Source organism: Bolinopsis microptera, chromosome 10 (assembly GCF_026151205.1).
Source record: "Bolinopsis microptera isolate Bmic1 chromosome 10, MBARI_Bmic_1.0, whole genome shotgun sequence".
NCBI classification, from domain to species: Eukaryota; Metazoa; Ctenophora; class Tentaculata; order Lobata; family Bolinopsidae; genus Bolinopsis; species Bolinopsis microptera.
In genome coordinates this window covers 450,531-471,303 of record NC_087081.1, presented here as the reverse complement: position 1 = coordinate 471,303, position 20,773 = coordinate 450,531, and the positions used below count along the sequence as shown (strand labels likewise).

General features: G+C 37.9%; 2 protein-coding genes across 2 annotated transcripts in view; both read right to left on the bottom strand.

Moving 5' to 3' along the window:
• LOC134821782 (ovochymase-2-like) overlaps nt 1-20,773 on the bottom strand; it is a 141,883-nt gene that overhangs the window by 43,360 nt on the left and 77,750 nt on the right. Inside the window, exon 2 of the mRNA XM_063832549.1 lies at nt 6,334-6,497. Within this exon, the coding sequence (XP_063688619.1) occupies nt 6,334-6,483 (150 nt within the window). The 5' untranslated portion in view covers nt 6,484-6,497. The remainder of the gene's footprint in view (nt 1-6,333; nt 6,498-20,773) is intronic.
• LOC134821779 (uncharacterized) overlaps nt 1-20,773 on the bottom strand; it is a 474,787-nt gene that overhangs the window by 386,899 nt on the left and 67,115 nt on the right. The window lies entirely within an intron of this gene.

Below are 20,773 nucleotides of genomic sequence, written 5' to 3'. Positions count from 1 at the left end.
AATTGCTTGGGTTTAAATAGATGCAAAGTTGAAAGATAAGGTTCTTAGTTTTTAATTCGTTTTTTTGAAGCTATATTTTTGTGTAGTTCATTTCCATTTACCACGTGTATTTTATTTAGGTTATTTGATTCTCGATTTTTTGAGGCATTTTAGATCTTCGTTTGCTTAGTACTAATTTAACTAACCAACTTAATTCCATTGTAGCTAATGATGTAATCGAAGTATACACTACATTTGCGTGTTTCACTGTCTAGCCCATCAACCATAATCAGGATCAGATAGTTACTGACTGTTGAAATCGTATATTGCTCCAGCGTTACCAACTACCAAATCGTACAACAACCTGGCTCCGACTACTTGCGCGATCAGTGAATCGTACGAGCTTGCTTAGTTGAGACAGGAGACGTCAGATACTATAACTTTGTTTATGCCTAGGGTGAAGATATCGGCTTCAAAGTGTCAGTTTGGTGATTCCTATGATAGGATGGTACGTGATCGTTTTATTTGTGGACTGAAATCTGAACGGATCAAAGCAGCTTTAATCAACGATGATCAGATCAAGACGTCAGCACCAGCGTTAACAAAAGCGCTAGCAAGAGAGGCTAGTGACTCAGCAGCCCATACGATGGCTGATTCCAGTATTCATGCATTGTTCAGGAGACCTAACAAGAAGAAGTTTACTCCTAGTACACCTTCCAGATACTCTACAAATACCCAAAACTCTACGCAACGCCAGGAATGTTCGAAATGTAAGCTGAGAGGGCAACTTAAGTGCCACTGCAAGAAGACAGGGCATGTGAAGGCGAACTACTGCAACTGCAAGAAGACAGGGCATGTGAAGGCGAACTGTTTCAAGTGCCACTACTGCAACTGCAAGAAGACAGGGCATGTGAAGGAGAACTGTTTCAAGTGCCACTACTGCAACTGCAAGAAGACAAGGCATGTGAAGGCGAACTGTTTCAAGTGCCACTACTGCAACTGCAAGAAGATAGGGCATGTGAAGGAGAACTGTTTCAAGTGCCACTACTGCAACTGCAAGAAGACAGGGCATGTGAAGGAGAACTGTTTCAAGTGCCACTACTGCAACTGCAAGAAGACAGGGCATGTGAAGGAGAACTGTTTCAAGTGCCACTACTGCAACTGCAAGAAGACAGGGCATGTGAAGGAGAACTGTTTCAAGTGCCACTACTGCAACTGCAAGAAGACAGGGCATGTGAAGGAGAACTGTTTCAAGTGCCACTACTGCAACTGCAAGAAGACAGGGCATGTGAAGGAGAACTGTTTCAAGTGCCACTACTGCAACTGCAAGAAGACAGGGCATGTGAAGGAGAACTGTTTCAAGTGCCACTACTGCAACTGCAAGAAGACAGGGCATGTGAAGGCGAACTGTTTCAAGTGCCACTACTGCAACTGCAAGAAGACAGGGCATGTGAAGGAGAACTGTTTCAAGTGCCACTACTGCAATTGCAAGAAGACAGGGCATGTGAAGGAGAACTGTTTCAAGTGCCACTACTGCAACTGCAAGAAGACAGGGCATGTGAAGGAGAACTGTTTCAAGTGCCACTACTGCAACTGCAAGAAGACAGGGCATGTGAAGGAGAACTGTTTCAAGTGCCACTACTGCAACTGCAAGAAGACAGGGCATGTGAAGGAGAACTGTTTCAAGTGCCACTACTGCAACTGCAAGAAGACAGGGCATGTGAAGGAGAACTGTTTCAAGTGCCACTACTGCAACTGCAAGAAGACAGGGCATGTGAAGGAGAACTGTTTCAAGTGCCACTACTGCAACTGCAAGAAGACAGGGCATGTGAAGGAGAACTGTTTCAAGTGCCACTACTGCAACTGCAAGAAGACAGGGCATGTGAAGGAGAACTGTTTCAAGTGCCACTACTGCAACTGCAAGAAGACAGGGCATGTGAAGGAGAACTGTTTCAAGTGCCACTACTGCAACTGCAAGAAGACAGGGCATGTGAAGGAGAACTGTTTCAAGTGCCACTACTGCAACTGCAAGAAGACAGGGCATGTGAAGGAGAACTGTTTCAAGTGCCACTACTGCAACTGCAAGAAGACAGGGCATGTGAAGGAGAACTGTTTCAAGTGCCACTACTGCAACTGCAAGAAGACAGGGCATGTGAAGGCGAACTGTTTCAAGTGCCACTACTGCAACTGCAAGAAGACAGGGCATGTGAAGGAGAACTGTTTCAAGTGCCACTACTGCAACTGCAAGAAGACAGGGCATGTGAAGGAGAACTGTTTCAAGTGCCACTACTGCAACTGCAAGAAGACAGGACTGAGGGCATGTGAAGGAGAACTGTTTCAAGTGCCACTACTGCAACTGCAAGAAGACAGGGCATGTGAAGGAGAACTGTTTCAAGTGCCATTACTGCAACTGCAAGAAGACAGGGCATGTGAAGGCGAACTGTTTCAAGTGCCACCATCGCAACTGCAAGAAGACAGGGCATGTGAAGGCGAACTGTTTCAAGTGCCACCATCGCAACTACCTAATGAGTATGTATTTCATATGGACTGTGATTTGAACAACAGTAGCGACTCACTCAGTGCAGTGAGGTCAATTTTATTTGTGGTAATTGATTTTACCGGTCCTGTCTGTTGATGTAAGTAGTAGTTGTGAATCTTCAATGTCCGTTGGTTCAGCAAATAGTGTTGATCACTTTAAGAAAGGTAACAAGTATTATGTTAAACTGCCATGCTGGCAGATGTGTCGAGATAGAAGTCGATACAGGCTCCGAGATTTCTTGTATGAGCTTAAACTTGTTTAACCGTTTGAACCTTGTAGGTTGTAAGTTAGCTTTACTGTGATGCAGAAACAGGATGGTTCCGTTTTAAGAAAATCCTGTTCCATCACATACACAACCGAATCCCAACTATTACGATATCAGATAAGGATCAGCCGCCCTGGTTTGACTCTGACACTTATCAGCTGTGTCTCAAAAAAGAAAAACTACGAGTCAAATCGAAAAGATCTAGGTCTAATGAAAAGAACTCTACGGTTTATTCCCTGAAGTGTACTGTGGAAGCAAAAGCTCACTCCTTTAAGAGAAGCTTCTTCTTCAGAACACACAGTGTCTGGAATGACCTGCCAACTGACCTTAAAGAGATAAGTGATGCTGGAACCTTTAAGGCAAACCTGGCAAAACACTTTTGGGACAAATTGACAGACCCTGACTAAGTTAATGAGTGCAAATGATATTTATAAGTGGGCCCCCGCCACTGATAGATCGGTCACGATACTGAATATAACAACTATAATATAAAAATAAATCTATTAAATAACATTTACGTTCTGTTGCCATGATTTGACCCTGGTGCAGTCCTCAGCGAATCTACTTAACTGGATTACGCGAACTTTATATCCGACTGTAATCTTGCTTCTAAGCGCTGTGTGATGATACGCGCGCAATTTTTGGCGCATTATGAGTCAAGTCATGGACACATTATGTAAAACTATACTATTTATTTTGATAATTCTAAATTTGCGTGTTTTAGATACATTTTGTGTGTTTAGATGGAGGTGGTGTTAGTGAGTCTGGGAGTAGAACTTACTTGTAATACGTATACCCCCAGAACTTGTACCATTTAACCATGCTTTTAGTATTTATACAATATGGACTACAACTTTTACCCAACAAAATGCCTCATGATAATTATGTCGTATATTTTTAATTCTCTTTGCTGTATTGTATAATATACTATTTGTAAAAGTTTCAAATCAAATCAAGTGTAGTAACCTGGTTGTAGCTAACGGGCAGTCGATTGAATCCATGAAATATGAATACCTCAGTATTTGTCAGATTTAAAACCCAAGAGCATAAACTCACGTTACGTGTAGTTGACTCCAACTTTCCGACGCTGTTAGGGAGAGATTGGATCCAGGACGTATTATTAGGTCGAGAGTGGTTTAACCGTCTGGTTGAAGTGAAGCATGTCGAGACATTTGAGCAAATGAGAGAGAAACTAATAGATAAGCTCAAATCAAATCCTTCGTTCCAACCAGGAATGGGTAAAGTTACGGATCACGAGGCTTGTCTTGATCTTAAGGTTGAAGCTAAGCCTAAGTTTTGTAAAGCGAGACCAGTTGCATATATGCAGAGAGAGATGAAGTCGGGGCGGAGCTAGACAGATTAGTTAAGGTTGGAGACTATAATGCTCCCGTGGACTCAAGCCCCTGGGCTTCACCGGTCGTCGCTGTAAGGAAGAATGACAAGACCTTGAGGTTATGTGGTGACTATAAAGCTATAAGCGCACTGTGAATCCGAGTTTAGATATGAGAATTTACCCTTTACCCTCAGTCGAGGATTGTTTTGTTGGAATGAAAGGAGGAACAAAATTTTCCAGGATCGACATTAAACAGGCTTATAACTCGCTTCTACTAAGAGAGCGTGACCAGATCTTAGGAACGATTAATACTCACCAAGGTCTCTATAAACCGTTAGTGCTACCCTATTGTATTAACTCAGTCAGTGGGATCTTCCAGTCAGTCATGGACAGGACCCTTAAAGGACTGGAGCACGTAACCTGTTGTGTAGATGACATTTTAATTACGGAGACGACTACGGAAGAGCATGTTAACACGTTGATGGAGGTGCTCAGCAGACTAGAGAAAAGCGGCTTCTTCAAGCGTAGATCTGGGACAAATCAGAGTTTCTTCAAGCGTAGATCTGGGACAAATCAGCAGACTAGGGACAAATCAGAGTTTCTTCAGAGATAAAGTGATGGGTTATGAGATCAGTAAAGAAGGAGTGAGACATTATAGAAATAAAGTTGAGGCCCTATATAAGGCAGCATATCCACAGAATGTTGGAGAGCTAGTTTCATTTCTGAGAGCTGTACAGTACTACAGCCGGTTCCTGAAAGATATGTCGAGTTAATAACCGTCAAATCGGCTAAGGACTGCCGAGTGGAAGTTCGATCAAGTTGAGAAGAGATGTTTTGACCAACTCAAGGAGAGGTTGATGTCTCACGATGTATTGATATTCTATGATCCACAGTTACCAGTTAGAGTAGATTGTGATGCTTGTTCGTACGGACTAGGTGCTGTCATATCACATGTGGACAAGAACGGAGTAGATAGACCCATAGAATTTATTTCTAGAAGACTCACAGAGACGGATAAGAGGTACAGTCAGATCGATCGTGAATCTTTGAGTATCGTGTGGTCGCAGGTCGATTAAACGCTTTCACAAGTACTTGTCCCAGAAATGAAACAGCTGATCAAAAAGGACTTGACTAAGCGTTCTTAATATTATATCAAAAATGACAAAGTATGTGTTGCTCAACATCAATATTTTTCAAGTTGACAAATTCCTCGAACCAGTGCAGTGGTGGTACTAAATCATAACATATTTCAATTGGGCACTCAGTGACTGAGCTATAAAGCCAACGTATGGGTACTGACTTTTTTTGTTGTATTTTTGTATTTTTGTTTTATTCTGAATATTTGTTTTATTCTTTGGCCCACCCTGTATTTCCATGTGTGTAACTTGTACGTGTGTTATCTTTTTTGGTGTTTCCACTCTTGCATACAGAGGAAAAGCCCAGTTCCACGGCTCAGTTTTGCAACCAGATTTTCTCTGGTTCTGTGCGGAGAAATATTTTTGAATTTCTTTTCCGGTCGCAAAAATGTGAGAAAAAATCTGGCAAATCTGGTTGCAAAACTGAGCCGTGGAACTGCAGGATAAGAGAGTAATAGGTTTCAGTATGTTTATTTTAGTGGAAAGGTATGTTGGTTAGTATAGTTATAATACTTATGTGACAATCTGTCTAGCTCCCACTGCTAAATAGCAATTGCAAAGCAGGCCAGGTCTCACTCAGGTCTTATGATTATTATTTAGGTTTCATTCGGAATTGAATATTTCATGAGATATATTATAATATTGTCATATTACACATTTTCAGTAAACATTGGCTGGCACTTGGGCCAGTCCCCAACAAACATATTTTTATTCTATTTGTGTTACGGGTGCACTAGGGGGCGTTAGGGGGTACACATTTGGAACATTTCATACTTGACCAATTATTTCCATTGATAAGGGCCAAGGGGTCGTTCACATATTAAGTAATCAATTTTTTGGCAATTTTTACCCCCCCCCCCCCTCCCTCCGTAATCAGTTTTACACAGCTATTGTGTCAAAATTACACTAGCGTAATAATTTGGAACGGTTGATTACATAATATGTGACAACCCCTAAGTGCTCTGAAATAAATACCTGCCCTTGGATCAGTCTAGTATTTAAAACTCGATTTGGACCTAACAAAATTCATAATTTCGAAATATATTCTAAAAAATCTTGGGAAAATTTGTTTTCAACTCACATAGAAGGGTGCTATTTTGCCATCCGCAAAGATTAGAGATTTCAACCTTTCGATTTCTGAAGAATTATGTCCTTTTCGTTTAGCCATGTAACCAATATATATTGATTTGACCACAGGTGTCAAAAACAAAAAGTATCGTAGCAGTAACATTGACAATTCTGTCCCTGGTGAATGATTGTATTATAATTCTAGTTAATGAAATGCATAATTACTAAAATACATCTCAATTAGAGCTTTCGACTTCCTAGAGTAGAAGATTTGGAAAAATTGGGAAAAAACGTGCGTCCGTCACAGTCAGGTCCATCACAATTTGAAAATGGCGACATGCAAACAAAAATTGAACAAACTCCAAGGAAATGGCATCTCAGAAATCGCTAAACCTTCTTCTATCATAATAAAAAGTGTCGAACAGTATATATACAATAAAGTAATTCAAGTGTTGCAATTGGCAGAGCACAATACAGAGGTAACAGAAATTGTCCACTGCTACCAATATTATATAATATGAAATATCAACAATCAGATATATACACATCTACTCCATCATAGGGGCAGGGATGAGGTTATAAGAGACTTCTGATAGTGGTGTCTCATATTTGCTGTCCATTTTTTTTAGAACCTTCTTCTATCATTGCAATTACAAAGAGAGAGAGAGATTTGGGTACCATCTAATAAGACACCCAAAAAAAGTGTCATATTTATGTCACAGCTACAGGGGTGCTATCTCAGAAAGTAATTTAATGGTAGGGGTCTGAAATTTTCACATAAACTATATAAAGGTTAAATGTGGACTAATAAACAGTTGAAGCTAATAAATATAAATAATAAGCAACATCCCGAGCACAACATTTGTTTGAACTTTTAAAAATAACAAAATCGTGATGCCCATAAGACATTATGTAACAAACCAGTCAATGAAACGAAAAGTTTTCAATGAAACGAAAAGTTTTATTTTACATTCCTTTAATCATAAATAAAATAAGAGCTTAAACCACGAATTAGTTAGCTAGAAGTAAACTTGAGGAAATATTTTTGGTGATTGTATATAATTATTTAAAAACTTTATTTGGTTGTTAGTATTTTAATTATGGTAAGTGGTTAAATTTAGTGAGACAAGGTCAGTTTCTCTATTATCTTAGAAAAATTTCTACTTTACAGTAGGTTATGCTGAGTGGCAGGAATGAGGGACCAAAACGCTTGGGGCTAACAATGGCCCATTTACAAACCACTTCAGACATGGCAATGATGTCATTTATGCTTAATTCGTCTGAAACTGACCCTACTGCACTTGTAACATTCTATAAAAATCTCTTCTAAAATAGGTATAAAAATGCATAACACAAAACACACAAACAAAATGTTTATAATCCTTATATAATAAATTTCTATAGAACTTTTAAATTTATATAAAACTAATAAACCTATATATATATAATTCATTTTGCACCCAGAGAAAGATGTGATCACAGAGGTAGTTTCGATATTATGTTCATGACAAGGTATGGGGCTGCTGCAAGTTATATTTTGCTAAGATATTACCGCTTTTTCAAGCTTAAGTAATCTAGGCAAGGTCAATTTTAAAGTTTTTGAATTTTGTCGAACGCTGTTTAAGGCTAAGTTCCAGTCATTTGGTTCTCCTTCCTTTTGAGTGTGAGTGATGGTGATTCTTATGGATGATTTGAGGTGATTGGGCTTATAACAGGTGAATGTAGTTAGCATGAGATTTTGTCGTACTGTATTCCATATTTTCCCTGCTCTGTATATGTAGCTGTCTGATGGTTTAGGTGTGAGAATGAGGGTCTCTTTGCCAAGTCTGCCAGATGTTTCAAAGAGGGAGTATAGTGATATAGGGGTTCTATATTTCAAGACCTTGAAGATGTCATTAATACAATGGTAGAAGTACAGATTATGCACATTCATGATTTCATGAGTGTTGAAGAGGGGTTTTGTATGCTCCTTTCTGTAGAATTCCTTGCCCAAGATTTGCTCCCCGTAGGGTCTGCATCGTGCACTAGTTTTAAATTTATCCAAGTATGCTTCTTTATCTCCAAACATTATGCGGGCACACATTTTCTGTGCTTTGAACAGAGGTTCAAGTTTTTTGTTAGATGCCCCTCCCCAGACAGTTATACCATATGCAAGATAGCTTTCAAACAGAGTGTGATATAGATCTTTATGGAGTGATGTGGGAATGTTATCTTTAATTCTATTTAGCATGCCACAGCAGCTGGCTAGTTTTTTTGCTAATTTCCTTCTATGTGCGTTCCAGTTTAGGTCTTCATCGATTGTTACACCTAAGAATTTAGTTTCATGTACTCTCTCCAAGGGTATGCCATTGATATTGATTTCTTGATCAGAGGGTGTATCTTCATCTTTGTTGGATCGAGAGTTTGAGAATTCAAGGTAACAGCTCTTGCCAGTGTTTATGTGAAGTTTATTGGCAAGCATGTAGCGGTGTACGGAATTTAGGACTTCATTGGCTTTTTTGTATGCTAGGTTTTTACTTTTTGCAGCGACGAAGATATTTGTGTCATCAGCAAATAGAACAAATTTAGAGTTCTTTTCAGAGTTTGTAAGATCGTTTATGTAAATTAAGAACAGAAGGGGCCCTAAGCAGCTCCCTTGTGGCACTCCAAAAAGCACAGGTAGAGTATCAGATATTTCATTGAGCACACCAACATATTGTTTACGGTCGGAAAGATAACTTTCCAGGAGTTTGTGTGCCCGTCCTCTGATCCCGTATGTGTTTAATTTTTTGAGAAGTATTGAGTGATCTATTGTATCAAATGCTTTACTTAGGTCGATAAAGATTCCTAAAACATGATTACCGGCTTTGAGTGACTGCTGAATGTGGTGAATAGAGTAGTTGAGTGCATGTGATGTTGAATGACCCTTTCGGAACCCAAACTGGCTATCGTGCAGTATTCCCTGACTCGAGAGAAAACCATAAAGCCGTGAGTAGATAACCTTTTCAAAAATTTTACCGAAAATTGGGAGAGTGGAAATTGGACGATAATTTTGTAAGTGTTCTTCGTTATCTTTTTTGTAGATGGGGCTAATTTTACCTATCTTAAGGATGGCGGGAAAGCATCCTGTTGACATAAGGTTGTTGTATTGTATGGAAAGCACTGGGCTGAGAATGTGTGAGGCCTTTTTAATAACACTGATGGGGAAATCACTAGCTTTGCCATTTTGTAGCTCAGAAATGATATGAGATATTTCACTCTCAGTGCAGTCTGTTAAGTACATCGAATTTGGGTTAGTTTTTGGTAAAAATTCAACAAATGAAGGAAGTGGCTCAATTTTCATTTCCCCATCAACTTGTTCATTCAATTTCGACGCTATTGAGGCAAAGTACTCATTAAATTTGTTGGCTATGAGTCTACGTTCTGTGATGCGTACTCCGTCGACACAGAATTGAGGCTTTATGGTTTTTTTGCATTTTCCTCTTAATTCATTGATAACTTCCCAAGTCTTTTTGCTGTCTCCTTGATGATCCATAATCTTAGTACAGTAATATTTCTTTTTTTGACTTTTTATTACACCTTTAAGACATCGACGATAGTTTGAAAATTTTGTGTGGAGATCAATATTTCCATCTGGACTAAATTCTTTTGACGTTTTCGAGGCTATCCAGTCATCATACAGTGGTGTAACCCCCCCCCCCCCCCCCCCCCCCCCCCCCCCTTTTTGGTGCCCCTCCCTAAAATTGAACAATTGAACAACATTAGGTGATTTTAGAGAATACACCAGTAAAATCTTTAAAAAAGTGTGTTTCTAGAGGAAAAAGGGCAGTTTTTCTAGTACCTCAGTTAATGAAACAAATTTTAGTGAAACAAATTTTAAATTTTATCCTTTATTTTACAATCATAATATAATAATATTTATAAGCCTCCGTTTTGAAAGTTTTAAATTTTAATATATTCACATTTCTATTTAAAATTCAATTTTATGTATAAGTCAATATAACTGGCCGCCAAAGCCGCGCATTCGTGAAAACAGGATTAAATTGTTTATGATTATTATACGACAAATAGGAATAAATGTAAAACTATCCGTGGTTTTTAAAAATAAATTATAATCTTACCTAAATCCAAAGCCAGCTTTGTAAAATTTACTATTAGATCATAATATATCGTCAATTCTGAATATTTATAATGCAACAATTCATTAATCTATAAACAAGCGTACTCCAGCCCCTATACTCATCAATTGTTATGCGGCGCGGCTCAAGCCACGCATGCACGTATTATTTTCATTTGTTGAATTTTTACCAAAAACTAACCCAAATTCGATGTACTTAACAGACTGCACTGAGGGTGAAATATCTCATATTATTTCCGAGTTACAAAATGGCAAAGCTAGTGATTTCCCCATCAGTGTTATTAAAAAGGCCTCACACATTCTCAGCCCAGTCCTTTCCATACAATACAACAATCTTATGTCAACAGGATGCTTTCCCGCCATCCTTAAGATAGGTAAAATTAGCCCCATCTACAAAAAAGATAATGAAGAACACTTACAAAATTATCGTCCAATTTCTACTCTCCCAATTTTTGGTAAAATTTTTGAAAAGGTTATCTACTCACGGCTTTATGGTTTTCTCTCAAGTCAGGGAATACTGTGCGATAGCCAGTTTGGGTTCAGAAAAGGTCATTCAACATCACATGCACTCAACTACTCAATTCACCACATTCAGCAATCACTCAAAGCCGGTAATCATGTTTTAGGAATCTTTATCGACCTAAGTAAAGCATTTGATACAATAGATCACTCAATACTTCTCAAAAAATTAGACACATACGGGATCAGAGGACGGGCACACAAACTCCTGGAAAGTTATCTTTCCGACCGTAAACAATATGTTGGTGTGCTCAATGAAATATCTGATACTCTACCTGTGCTTTTTGGAGTGCCACAAGGGAGCTGCTTAGGGCCCCTTCTGTTCTTAATTTACATAAACGATCTTACAAACTCTGAAAAGAACTCTAAATTTGTTCTATTTGCTGATGACACTAATATCTTCGTCGCTGCAAAAAGTAGAAACCTAGCATACAAAAAAGCCAATGAAGTCCTAAGTTCCGTACACCACTACATGCTTGCCAATAAACTTCACATAAACACTGGCAAGAGCTGTTACCTTGAATTCTCAAACTCTCGATCCAACAAAGATGAAGATAAACCACCCTCTGATCAAGAAATCAATATCAATGGCATACCTTTGGAGAGAGTACATGAAACTAAATTCTTAGGTGTAACAATCGATGAAGACCTAAACTGGAACGCACATAGAAGGAAATTAGCAAAAAAACTAGCCAGCTGCTGTGGCATGCTAAATAGAATTAAAGATAACATTCCCACATCACTCCATAAAGATCTGTATCACACTCTGTTTGAAAGCTATCTTGCATATGGTATAACTGTCTGGGGAGGGGCATCTAACAAAAAACTTGAACCTCTGTTCAAAGCACAGAAAATGTGTGCCCGCATAATGTTTGGAGATAAAGAAGCATACTTGGATAAATTTAAAACTAGTGCACGATGCAGACCCTACGGGGAGCAAATCCTGGGCAAGGAGTTCTACAGAAAGGAGCATACAAAACCCCTCTTCAACACTCATGAAATCATGAATGTGCATAATCTGTACTTCTACCATTGTATTAATGACATCTTCAAGGTCTTGAAATATAGAAATTAGAACCCCTATATCACTATACTCCCTCTTTGAAACATCTGGCAGACTTGGCAAAGAGACACTCATTCTCACACCTAAACCATCAGACAGCTACATATACAGAGCAGGGACAATATGGAATACAGTACGACAAAATCTCATGCTAACTACATTCACCTGTTATAAGCCCAATCACCTCAAATCATCCATAAGAATCACCATCACTCACACTCAAAAGGAAGGAGAACCAAATGACTGGAACTTAGCCTTAAACAGCGTTCGACAAAATTCAAAAACTTTAAAATTGACCTTGCCTAGATTACTTAAGCTTGAAAAAGCGGTAATTTCTTAGCAAAACATAACTTGCAGCAGCCCCATACCTTGTCATGAACATAACATCGAAACTACCTCTGTGATCACATCTTTCTCTGGGTGCAAAATGAATATATAATATAGGTTTATTAGTTTTATAGAAATTTAAAAGTTCTATAGAAATTTATTATAGAAGGATAATAAACATTTTGTTTGTGTGTTTTGTGTTATGCATATTTATACCTATTTTAGAAGAGATTTTTATAGAATGTTAGAAGTGCAGTAGGGTCAGTTTCAGACGAATTAAGCATTTAAAATGACATCATTGCCATGTCTGAAGTGGTTTGTAAATGGGCCATTGTTAGCCCCAAGCGTTTTGGTCTGTCATTCCTGCCACTCAGCATTGCCTACTGTAAAGTAGAAATTTTTCTGAGACAATAGAGAAACTGACCTTGTCTCACTAAATTCAACCACTTTCCATAATAAAAATACTAACAAATAAAGTTTTTAAATAATTATATACAACCACTAAAGAATATTTCCTCAAGTTTACTTCTAGTTAACTAATTCGTGGTTTAAGCTCTTATTTTATTTATGAAAGGAATGTAAAATAAATCTTATTGTTTCATTGATTTTATACTGTTTGCTTTCTAATAAATATCGTGTCAATGTGTACGTCTAAATTGTAAATGTTTTGTGTAAACTGAATCCAATTCAGACTAGTGACAAGGATAATAGGGCCGGTCGTGATATTATGGATCGCTTAGGTTCCACCAGGATCTGGTAGTCCTCATAATTCTGCGGCCTCGAATTCACAAAAATAACGTAAACCGTTGATTTAAAGCAATCGCCGCTCCTGTCTCTTGATTGCTGATGATGATCAGGAACGCATGACGTATAAATATCATCACGATGATTATTGGTCACTCGAAATCGACCAGTTAAGAATTTTAGAATTAGAAAAGAATTAGAAATTAGAAAGATCATTACAAAATTACATGTGTCAGATCCCAATCAGTTAAATGAAAGTTATACAACCAAACAAAATAAAAACATAATATCTTATCCTATAAATAAATAATTAAAAGGTTTCAAAGTGTGCACGAAAGAATGCAATGTAAGTGCGGTGGTTTTTTCTGTGCATTTGTTACCTGTTACTAATCAATCCACAGGATCAAAATGTTTATTGTATCGATAAAAATGGATTTTAAGGCATAAGGAAGCATTGTTGAGTTCTGAAACCAAGTTTAATCGATTTCTCGTGCAATTTTAGGTCAGGAGTGGTCATCAAAATAAATTTTGAACAAAGTCGATATTTTGGTAAATTTCTAGCTTTCTGTCAGAAAATAAATCTTCGTTCTAATAGGGGTAATTGGATGTAACTACAGTACAGCTGTACTTACACCCACTTTCACAAGCATGCAAGCTCACCTGGTCCAAAGAGCGGGAAACGGAGAACGAGCTCTGGTGACGTCATGTCGGATACTTCAACTTACATGAGTACCACTGTGCCCTGCTCGGATGCCTTCCGAAATAGCTTTTTTCATAGATCTATGCTGAATTGGAATAGTCTACCAGTATGTATCCGGCAGTCAGAGCGGATTTCTACTTTTAAGGCCAAACTGATCAAGTACCTCTGGGCTGCCGATACTGTCTGGCCAGATTAGCTCATCAGTCTTATGAGTCTCAGAAATTTGTTTTTGTTGGTTACAATTCTGTCCGTCCAATTTCCTATCTGCTTGTCCTTTTCTTATTTCTTTATCAGTTGTGACGGAATTGTAATGAACAAAATCCTTATAATTATTTATGATATGTTTGATTTCTTGTTAATGTTTGTCATTCAAATTTGGTAGACGGCCCCAACGTTAATGTGGCTCTTGCTATGTGTTGGTTCAGCCGAATTAATTATTATATTTAATCAAGTTTATTTTTCTCGTTAGTTGTCATCCGGCCAAACATTAAGCAACTTATATTGCAGTACCATTTATCATTTAGTAATCAAAATATGTCATTGTAATTTTGCATGGCTGAAATGTAACGCTTGATTTATATATAAAATGATTAATTGAATTTTCAAATAAAAAAAAATAGTCACGTGACCTCAGGCTCATAATCACGTGACCTCAGACCCAATCAATTGGGTTCTGGCCTGTTCAGCCCCCTGTCACCCGATCTTGAGGTGACGTACGACAACTCGTTAACCCAATCTATAGACAATTTGGTATAAATCTATTATATTTCGTTGTAATATATTCACATTTGCTTTATCTTAATACTATAATGAAATACAGTAGGATACATTGTACATGTTTCGAGAAAGAAAGGTTGGTCCGATTATTAACAAAAGTCCATCAGGGACTCGAAAAAGGTACACGGCCGCTGTCTGGTGCTGCTAGGCATTTATAGTGTATGTACAGGGTGGGCCAAAAGTCAGTGTGCAAACGTTGGCCTTAATAGCTCAGTCACTGAGTGCCCAATTGAAATACTTCCTTCTGGTATGACTTAGTACCACCACTGGTTCGAGGAATTTGTCAACTCGAAAAATATTCGCGTTCATTTTTTTCAAATGGAGGTTCATTTTCACATTTTTTTGATAGTTTGGATAATCGGATCAAGCTAAATGTTATTGAATTGTGTTTGGCCATTCGAATTACGTTTGCCCTGAAAGAATGAGAGTTCTAGCTTCTCAGATGACCGAGATATGAAGCATAACAAGCTTGTTCATTACGTGTGATCAGGTGATTGGTTTACCTAATCACGTGATAAGGTGACCCCGTTAACTACCCCGTTAAACATTATGGGAATTGTTAAGGGTGCCCAATTAAGGTGTCGTGTCACGGTGTCACATAATCACCCAGTCAATTTGTTAACGAGATACACAAAATTCTTGTTAACTTCGTCATTTCTAATCCGTTTTGCCTCATTTTTTCAGATCATATGCAACATTTGATAATCTACCGTCTCTAAAAAAATTAGGCGTTCAGGATTTTCAGAGAAAACAATATAGGTGTTTTAATATTGAATGGGCGTGGTCTAAAATATTCGAATTTTCAAATTTTGACGACGGAATCCTCGAACCAGTAAGTACAGTATGCCATCTGCAAAGCAACAGCTCTCAAATATAAAACTCAGCGGAGGTATAAGACCCAACGTTTGCACACTGACTTTTGGCCCACCCTGTACTAAGAACGTCAACTTGCGGGTGAACATTTTATGTCTCAAAACCCAACATATTATACATCATTGGAAAGGTCTCATTAATTAGAGTCGTTTGGTACCAAGTTTTGGGCTAATGGCTGTTCCTACTAGCGAAAGTTATAGCCCGCCAAAGTCCCAAAATTATCACTTCAGAAAATTGGGCGGGGCATCGTGTTCTTAAACTTTTTGACGATTTTTTTTACAGCATATTGTTTATCACAGTTTTTTACACAAGATTTGCCCTATGCCGTAATTTTTAATTCATTATTAAAGTCACAATCAATTTATTTTGTCATCAGAGTTTAAACTACTAAAAGCGACAGTTTAATACTTTCAACACTACTATATAACAAATAATTTGAGGACCCGAAACCGCTGAGCAGTCTCTATCTCGAACTTGCTCAACCCCATCTCACTTTGAGAATGGTGGAATCCGGTCAAACCGATCAACAGCCAGTGGGGCTGGGTACCTCAAATTATGTCTTTCAGGAAGATAACAAAGGAAATGACAATGAAAGGCATGATTTGGGGTCCCAGATTAAAGACAATCAGACATCAGCTGCCCCTGCTGCACCTGAATCCTCAGAAGCTGTTGCAGAGAACAGAACCCCTGAGGACTGTGAAGCAGACGTAAGCAGTTTTGTTTCATTTTGTACCAATGCTTCAACACCTTTTGATACAATTCTTTTGGCCCATTCAAAAAACTTACGATCTGAAGTAGACAATATCAAACTGAACTTTTGTAGTACTTTGAAAGTAGAAGTAGACCAATTTGCAACGTTGACCCCTACAATCATCAAAAACTGTTCAATACTTAACAAATATACCCTGGCAGACGGCCTTCTGTCCCTACTTTCTCTGTCAGAGAAAGTATGTGCAGTAATAGGGGGTAAAAGGTTGTCTATCGGTGACAACCCCATCGATGAAGCAGCAGTTGCTTCTTCCGTAGCTGCTGACTCCATTTCTGGAAATGCTACCCTCCATGAATCCCTTCAGGCTATTCAAAATAGCATTCTTAAGAGAGATAAGGTGCACAATGACACTCTCAAATCAATCAGTGGCCAGCTTAACACCCTGACTCTCTCCATTGATCAGTACATGAAACCATCAGATATGTCAACTCCAGATGTACCACGTAACACTGCATTTCCTTCTTTCCCAATAGGCCTTCCTAATATCAATATCGAAAAACCAGATCCTAAGATTGACTTACATACAGTGCAAAATCCTATAGACACCTCCATTGGTCACATTGAGTCATTCACACCAGATTTTGTTGCCCAAGAACTTTCGGATAAACTCACTGAATACCTTGACACATTCAGTGAACAGTTTGATGCAAACTCAGAAAGAGGACATGGTGTCATAAGCTTTGGGGATGCATACAACTATCCAGGAGCCAAAGCTGCAAAACCTATATCCAAAAACATCCCTGAACCCCTAACTGAACTTGTTTCGCTCATCCAGGCCAAATTCCCTGAAAGTGTCATTAATCAGTGTTTAGTGAATCGCTACCTTGACGAGAAATCAGAGCTGCCGAAGCATTCGGACAACGAAGCCTCACTAATGTTTGATAGTAACATCTTCACTATATCACTAGGCAGTACCTGTGATGTTCTATTCAGTAAAATCGAAGGATCTGAAACCAAAACTGTATCAGCTACTGGAAAAAGTCTATATGTTATGAGTAAGCAATCTCAGTCTGTTTGGCAACATCAAATAGATCAATCTCCAACCGCACGTGAGAAAAGATATAGTGTTACATTTCGTTATGTTACATCTAACAACGAAAATGCAACAATAATAATAGGAGACTCCAACACCAGATTCTTGAAATTCGGTAGTGGGAAAGGACGTTTCGGTCATAGAATGCCAGGGAAAAGGGTAGAATGTTTTACTATTGATATGATTAACCCAAGTTTGTGTGAAGGTTACAGAAATATTTTTATTCATTGTGGAGTAAATGATATTAAGAAACGGAGCTCAAATATCGAGCAGTGTGCCAGTGATCTCAAGGTAAAATTTGATGATATATGTCGTAAATGTCCATACTCCAAGGTTACCGTTATGCCAGTACTACCCACTAAGTTTGGCTGGTTGAACGAGAAAGCATTATATTTTAACAAACTTATATTTCAATATGTTGACATGAACCCAATGGTGGGAACTCTAGATTTTAATGAATTTGTTGGTGAAGATGGTAAACTAGCTGACCAGTTCGGTCGTTTCAAGGATAAAAGTGATGCCATCCATCTTGGGTCTACTGGTATCTTTAAGTTGTCTAGGCTAATAGTGGATAAAATACAGCGCAATCCAATAGATGGGCGCCAATTTAGTGATATTGCTAGGAGTAAAGTTGGGATGTTCAATTCACGTGTTCAAAGAGCTCCGAAACCATGAATAGAACAAATATATGTGAGAACTGTATCTGCTGCAGCAAACCAATTCGTGCTGGACACCCATTTATAAATTGCAATAAGTGTGATTGCATCATTCACAAGAGATGTAAAACACAGGAAAACATTGCCACTTTTAGAGAAAAAACTTACTGCTCAAATTGTATTCAAAATCATGATATAATTCGTTATAATCCATTCTATCAAGCACCTCACTTTTCAAACAACGAACTACTTGACAATGAACCTCACGACTATATAGACTCAATAGGTACAATCTCAAAAACTCTTGAGAACTGTCAATCATATTCTACTAAAAACTTCAACAACCTCATAAAGCAGATTCCTCAAACAACATCAAAGCGCATATTCTCACACTACTTTCGAAATATTGATGGAAATGGTACTAACTTTGACAAATTGGCCTTAGAATTAGCCTGCATAGACCACAAATTTTCTGTGATAGGTTTAGCAGAAACAAACATTGATCCCTGTAATAGTCAGCTGTACCAAATTAAAGACTATACTTCATGTTACCAAAAACGCTTCGTTTCTAATAAGACACAACAGGTAAAAAGTAAAGGAAGTGGAGTTTCTCTCTACATTCACAACTCCTTTAACTTTAGTGTGATTGAAAAGTTATCTGTTTGTACAGAGCAATTTGAGTCCCTATTCGTAACAATAAGTAATGCTCCAGAACCAGTAACAGTTGGAGTTGTATACCGCTCACCAAGCAATCCACTTGCTAACTTCAATGCACAGTATAAAGAAGTTCTTACTGCACTGAAAGGACATAAAGCATACATATTAGGGGACTTCAATGTTAACATAACCAATTTATCAGGCCCAGATGAAGATATATTCGAAGAAGTTATTTATAGTCACGGGTTCACGCCCACAATATCCATTCCCACACACCAAATGCCCCACTGCTCAAAAACGTGCATTGATAACATACACACTAATGACATTCACTCATCAACTATATCTGGAGTAATTCAGGATAGTGCTTCACATCACCAGCCCATTTTCTGCCTTCAAGTAATGAATTCTGATACTAGTTCGGAACAGAATAAATCACCTGAAAAAACAACTATTTATTATAACTATAGTAATGCAAACCTTGATAAGCTCTGTGAAGAAATTGAAAACGACATAGATACATTTTACCACAGATGTGACTCTTTTGAATCCTTCATGGATCTGTTTCAAGAAAAGATAGATACATCTTGCAAATTGGCTTCACCAAAAACCACCAAACGAAATAATATAACAAATCCATGGATCACAAACGGCCTTATCAACTCTGTGGAGAAAAAAGCCAGACTTTATTTTGAATGGAAAAAAACAAAAACATTGTTAATTCCAGATGGGGATCTGGAAAGACATAATGTTTACAAGGACTACTCAAAATATCTTAAAATTGCCATAAAAACTGCCAAAACCAGGTATTATGCTGAAAAGTTTGAGAAAAATAGCCATAACTCCAAAAAAACCTGGCAAATAATTAACGAGCTTCGTGGCAAAAAGAAGAATCAGCTAAAAGATGACTTCATTATAGATGGAACTAGAGTAATTTGTAGGCGGACAATTGCAAACAAATTCAATAGTTACTTTACATCTTTAGCTAGTAATTTAAATGAGAAGGTTTTGTCCGAGAACCAACTGTCTATCCAACCAATGCAATCATTTGTTGAGTTTATGTCGAAATCAGTCAACAGTTCAATACATCTAGAAGAAACTCATCCTGAGGAGATTCTTGAAATAATTCAAGAATTCGTTAACGGAAAAGCCAGTGATATACCAATAGCAGTTATCAAGAAACCGACTCATCTCTTATCCAACATATTAGCAAATTTGTATAATACATGTATTCAAAAAGGCACGTTCCCATCCATATTCAAAATAGGCAAAGTAACTCATATCCATAAAAAAGATAATAAAGAAAATATTGAAAATTATAGACCTGTGTCAATATTGCCAATCTTTGGTAAAATATTTGAAAAAATAATATACAAACGGCTTTATACCTTTTTCACTGCTAATGACATTCTCAGTAATGAACAATTTGGTTTTCGAAAAGGCCACTCAACCTCACATGCACTCCACAAATCAGTTCATTCAATCACAACATCAACATCCAGTGGTAATCATGTTCTAGGAATCTTTATTGACCTAAGCAAAGCTTTTGATACTCTTTGCTCTTGACCATGGCATTCTCCTGAGGAAACTGGAAAATTATGGGGTTAGAGGTCTAGCTCTAGGACTTCTAAAAAGCTATTTATCCGATAGATCACAGTATGTTTCATTTCTCAACACTACATCAGAGACTATGAATGTAAAATATGGAGTTCCCCAAGGTTCCATACTAGGCCCTCTACTTTTCTTATTATATATGAACGACATAATAAACTGTTACAAAGGCGATGAGTGCAAATTTGTGCTCTATGCTGATGACACAAATATATTTATCACTGGACCGTCCAAAGAAGCAACATACTTGAAGGCCAATAAAGTTCTTGATTTCGTATGCAAATTCATGAGAAGTAATCTCTTACATATAAATATGTCTAAATGCTGCTACATACATTTTCTACCTGCATACGAATCTGATGAAACCTGCGCCAGGGTTAGGCCGTATGCCAATGAACATGACAAATCACAAGGAATATTTATAAATGGACACAAAATTGTCAAGGTTAGCAACACCAAATTTCTTGGTGTAGTAATTGATGAAAAACTTAACTGGGGCCCACATATAGAATATCTAAGAAAAAAAATTAGATCCACTACAGGAGCACTTAACAGGATTAAACATTCAGTTCCAGGGGAACACTACCAAAAAATATACTCTGCATTA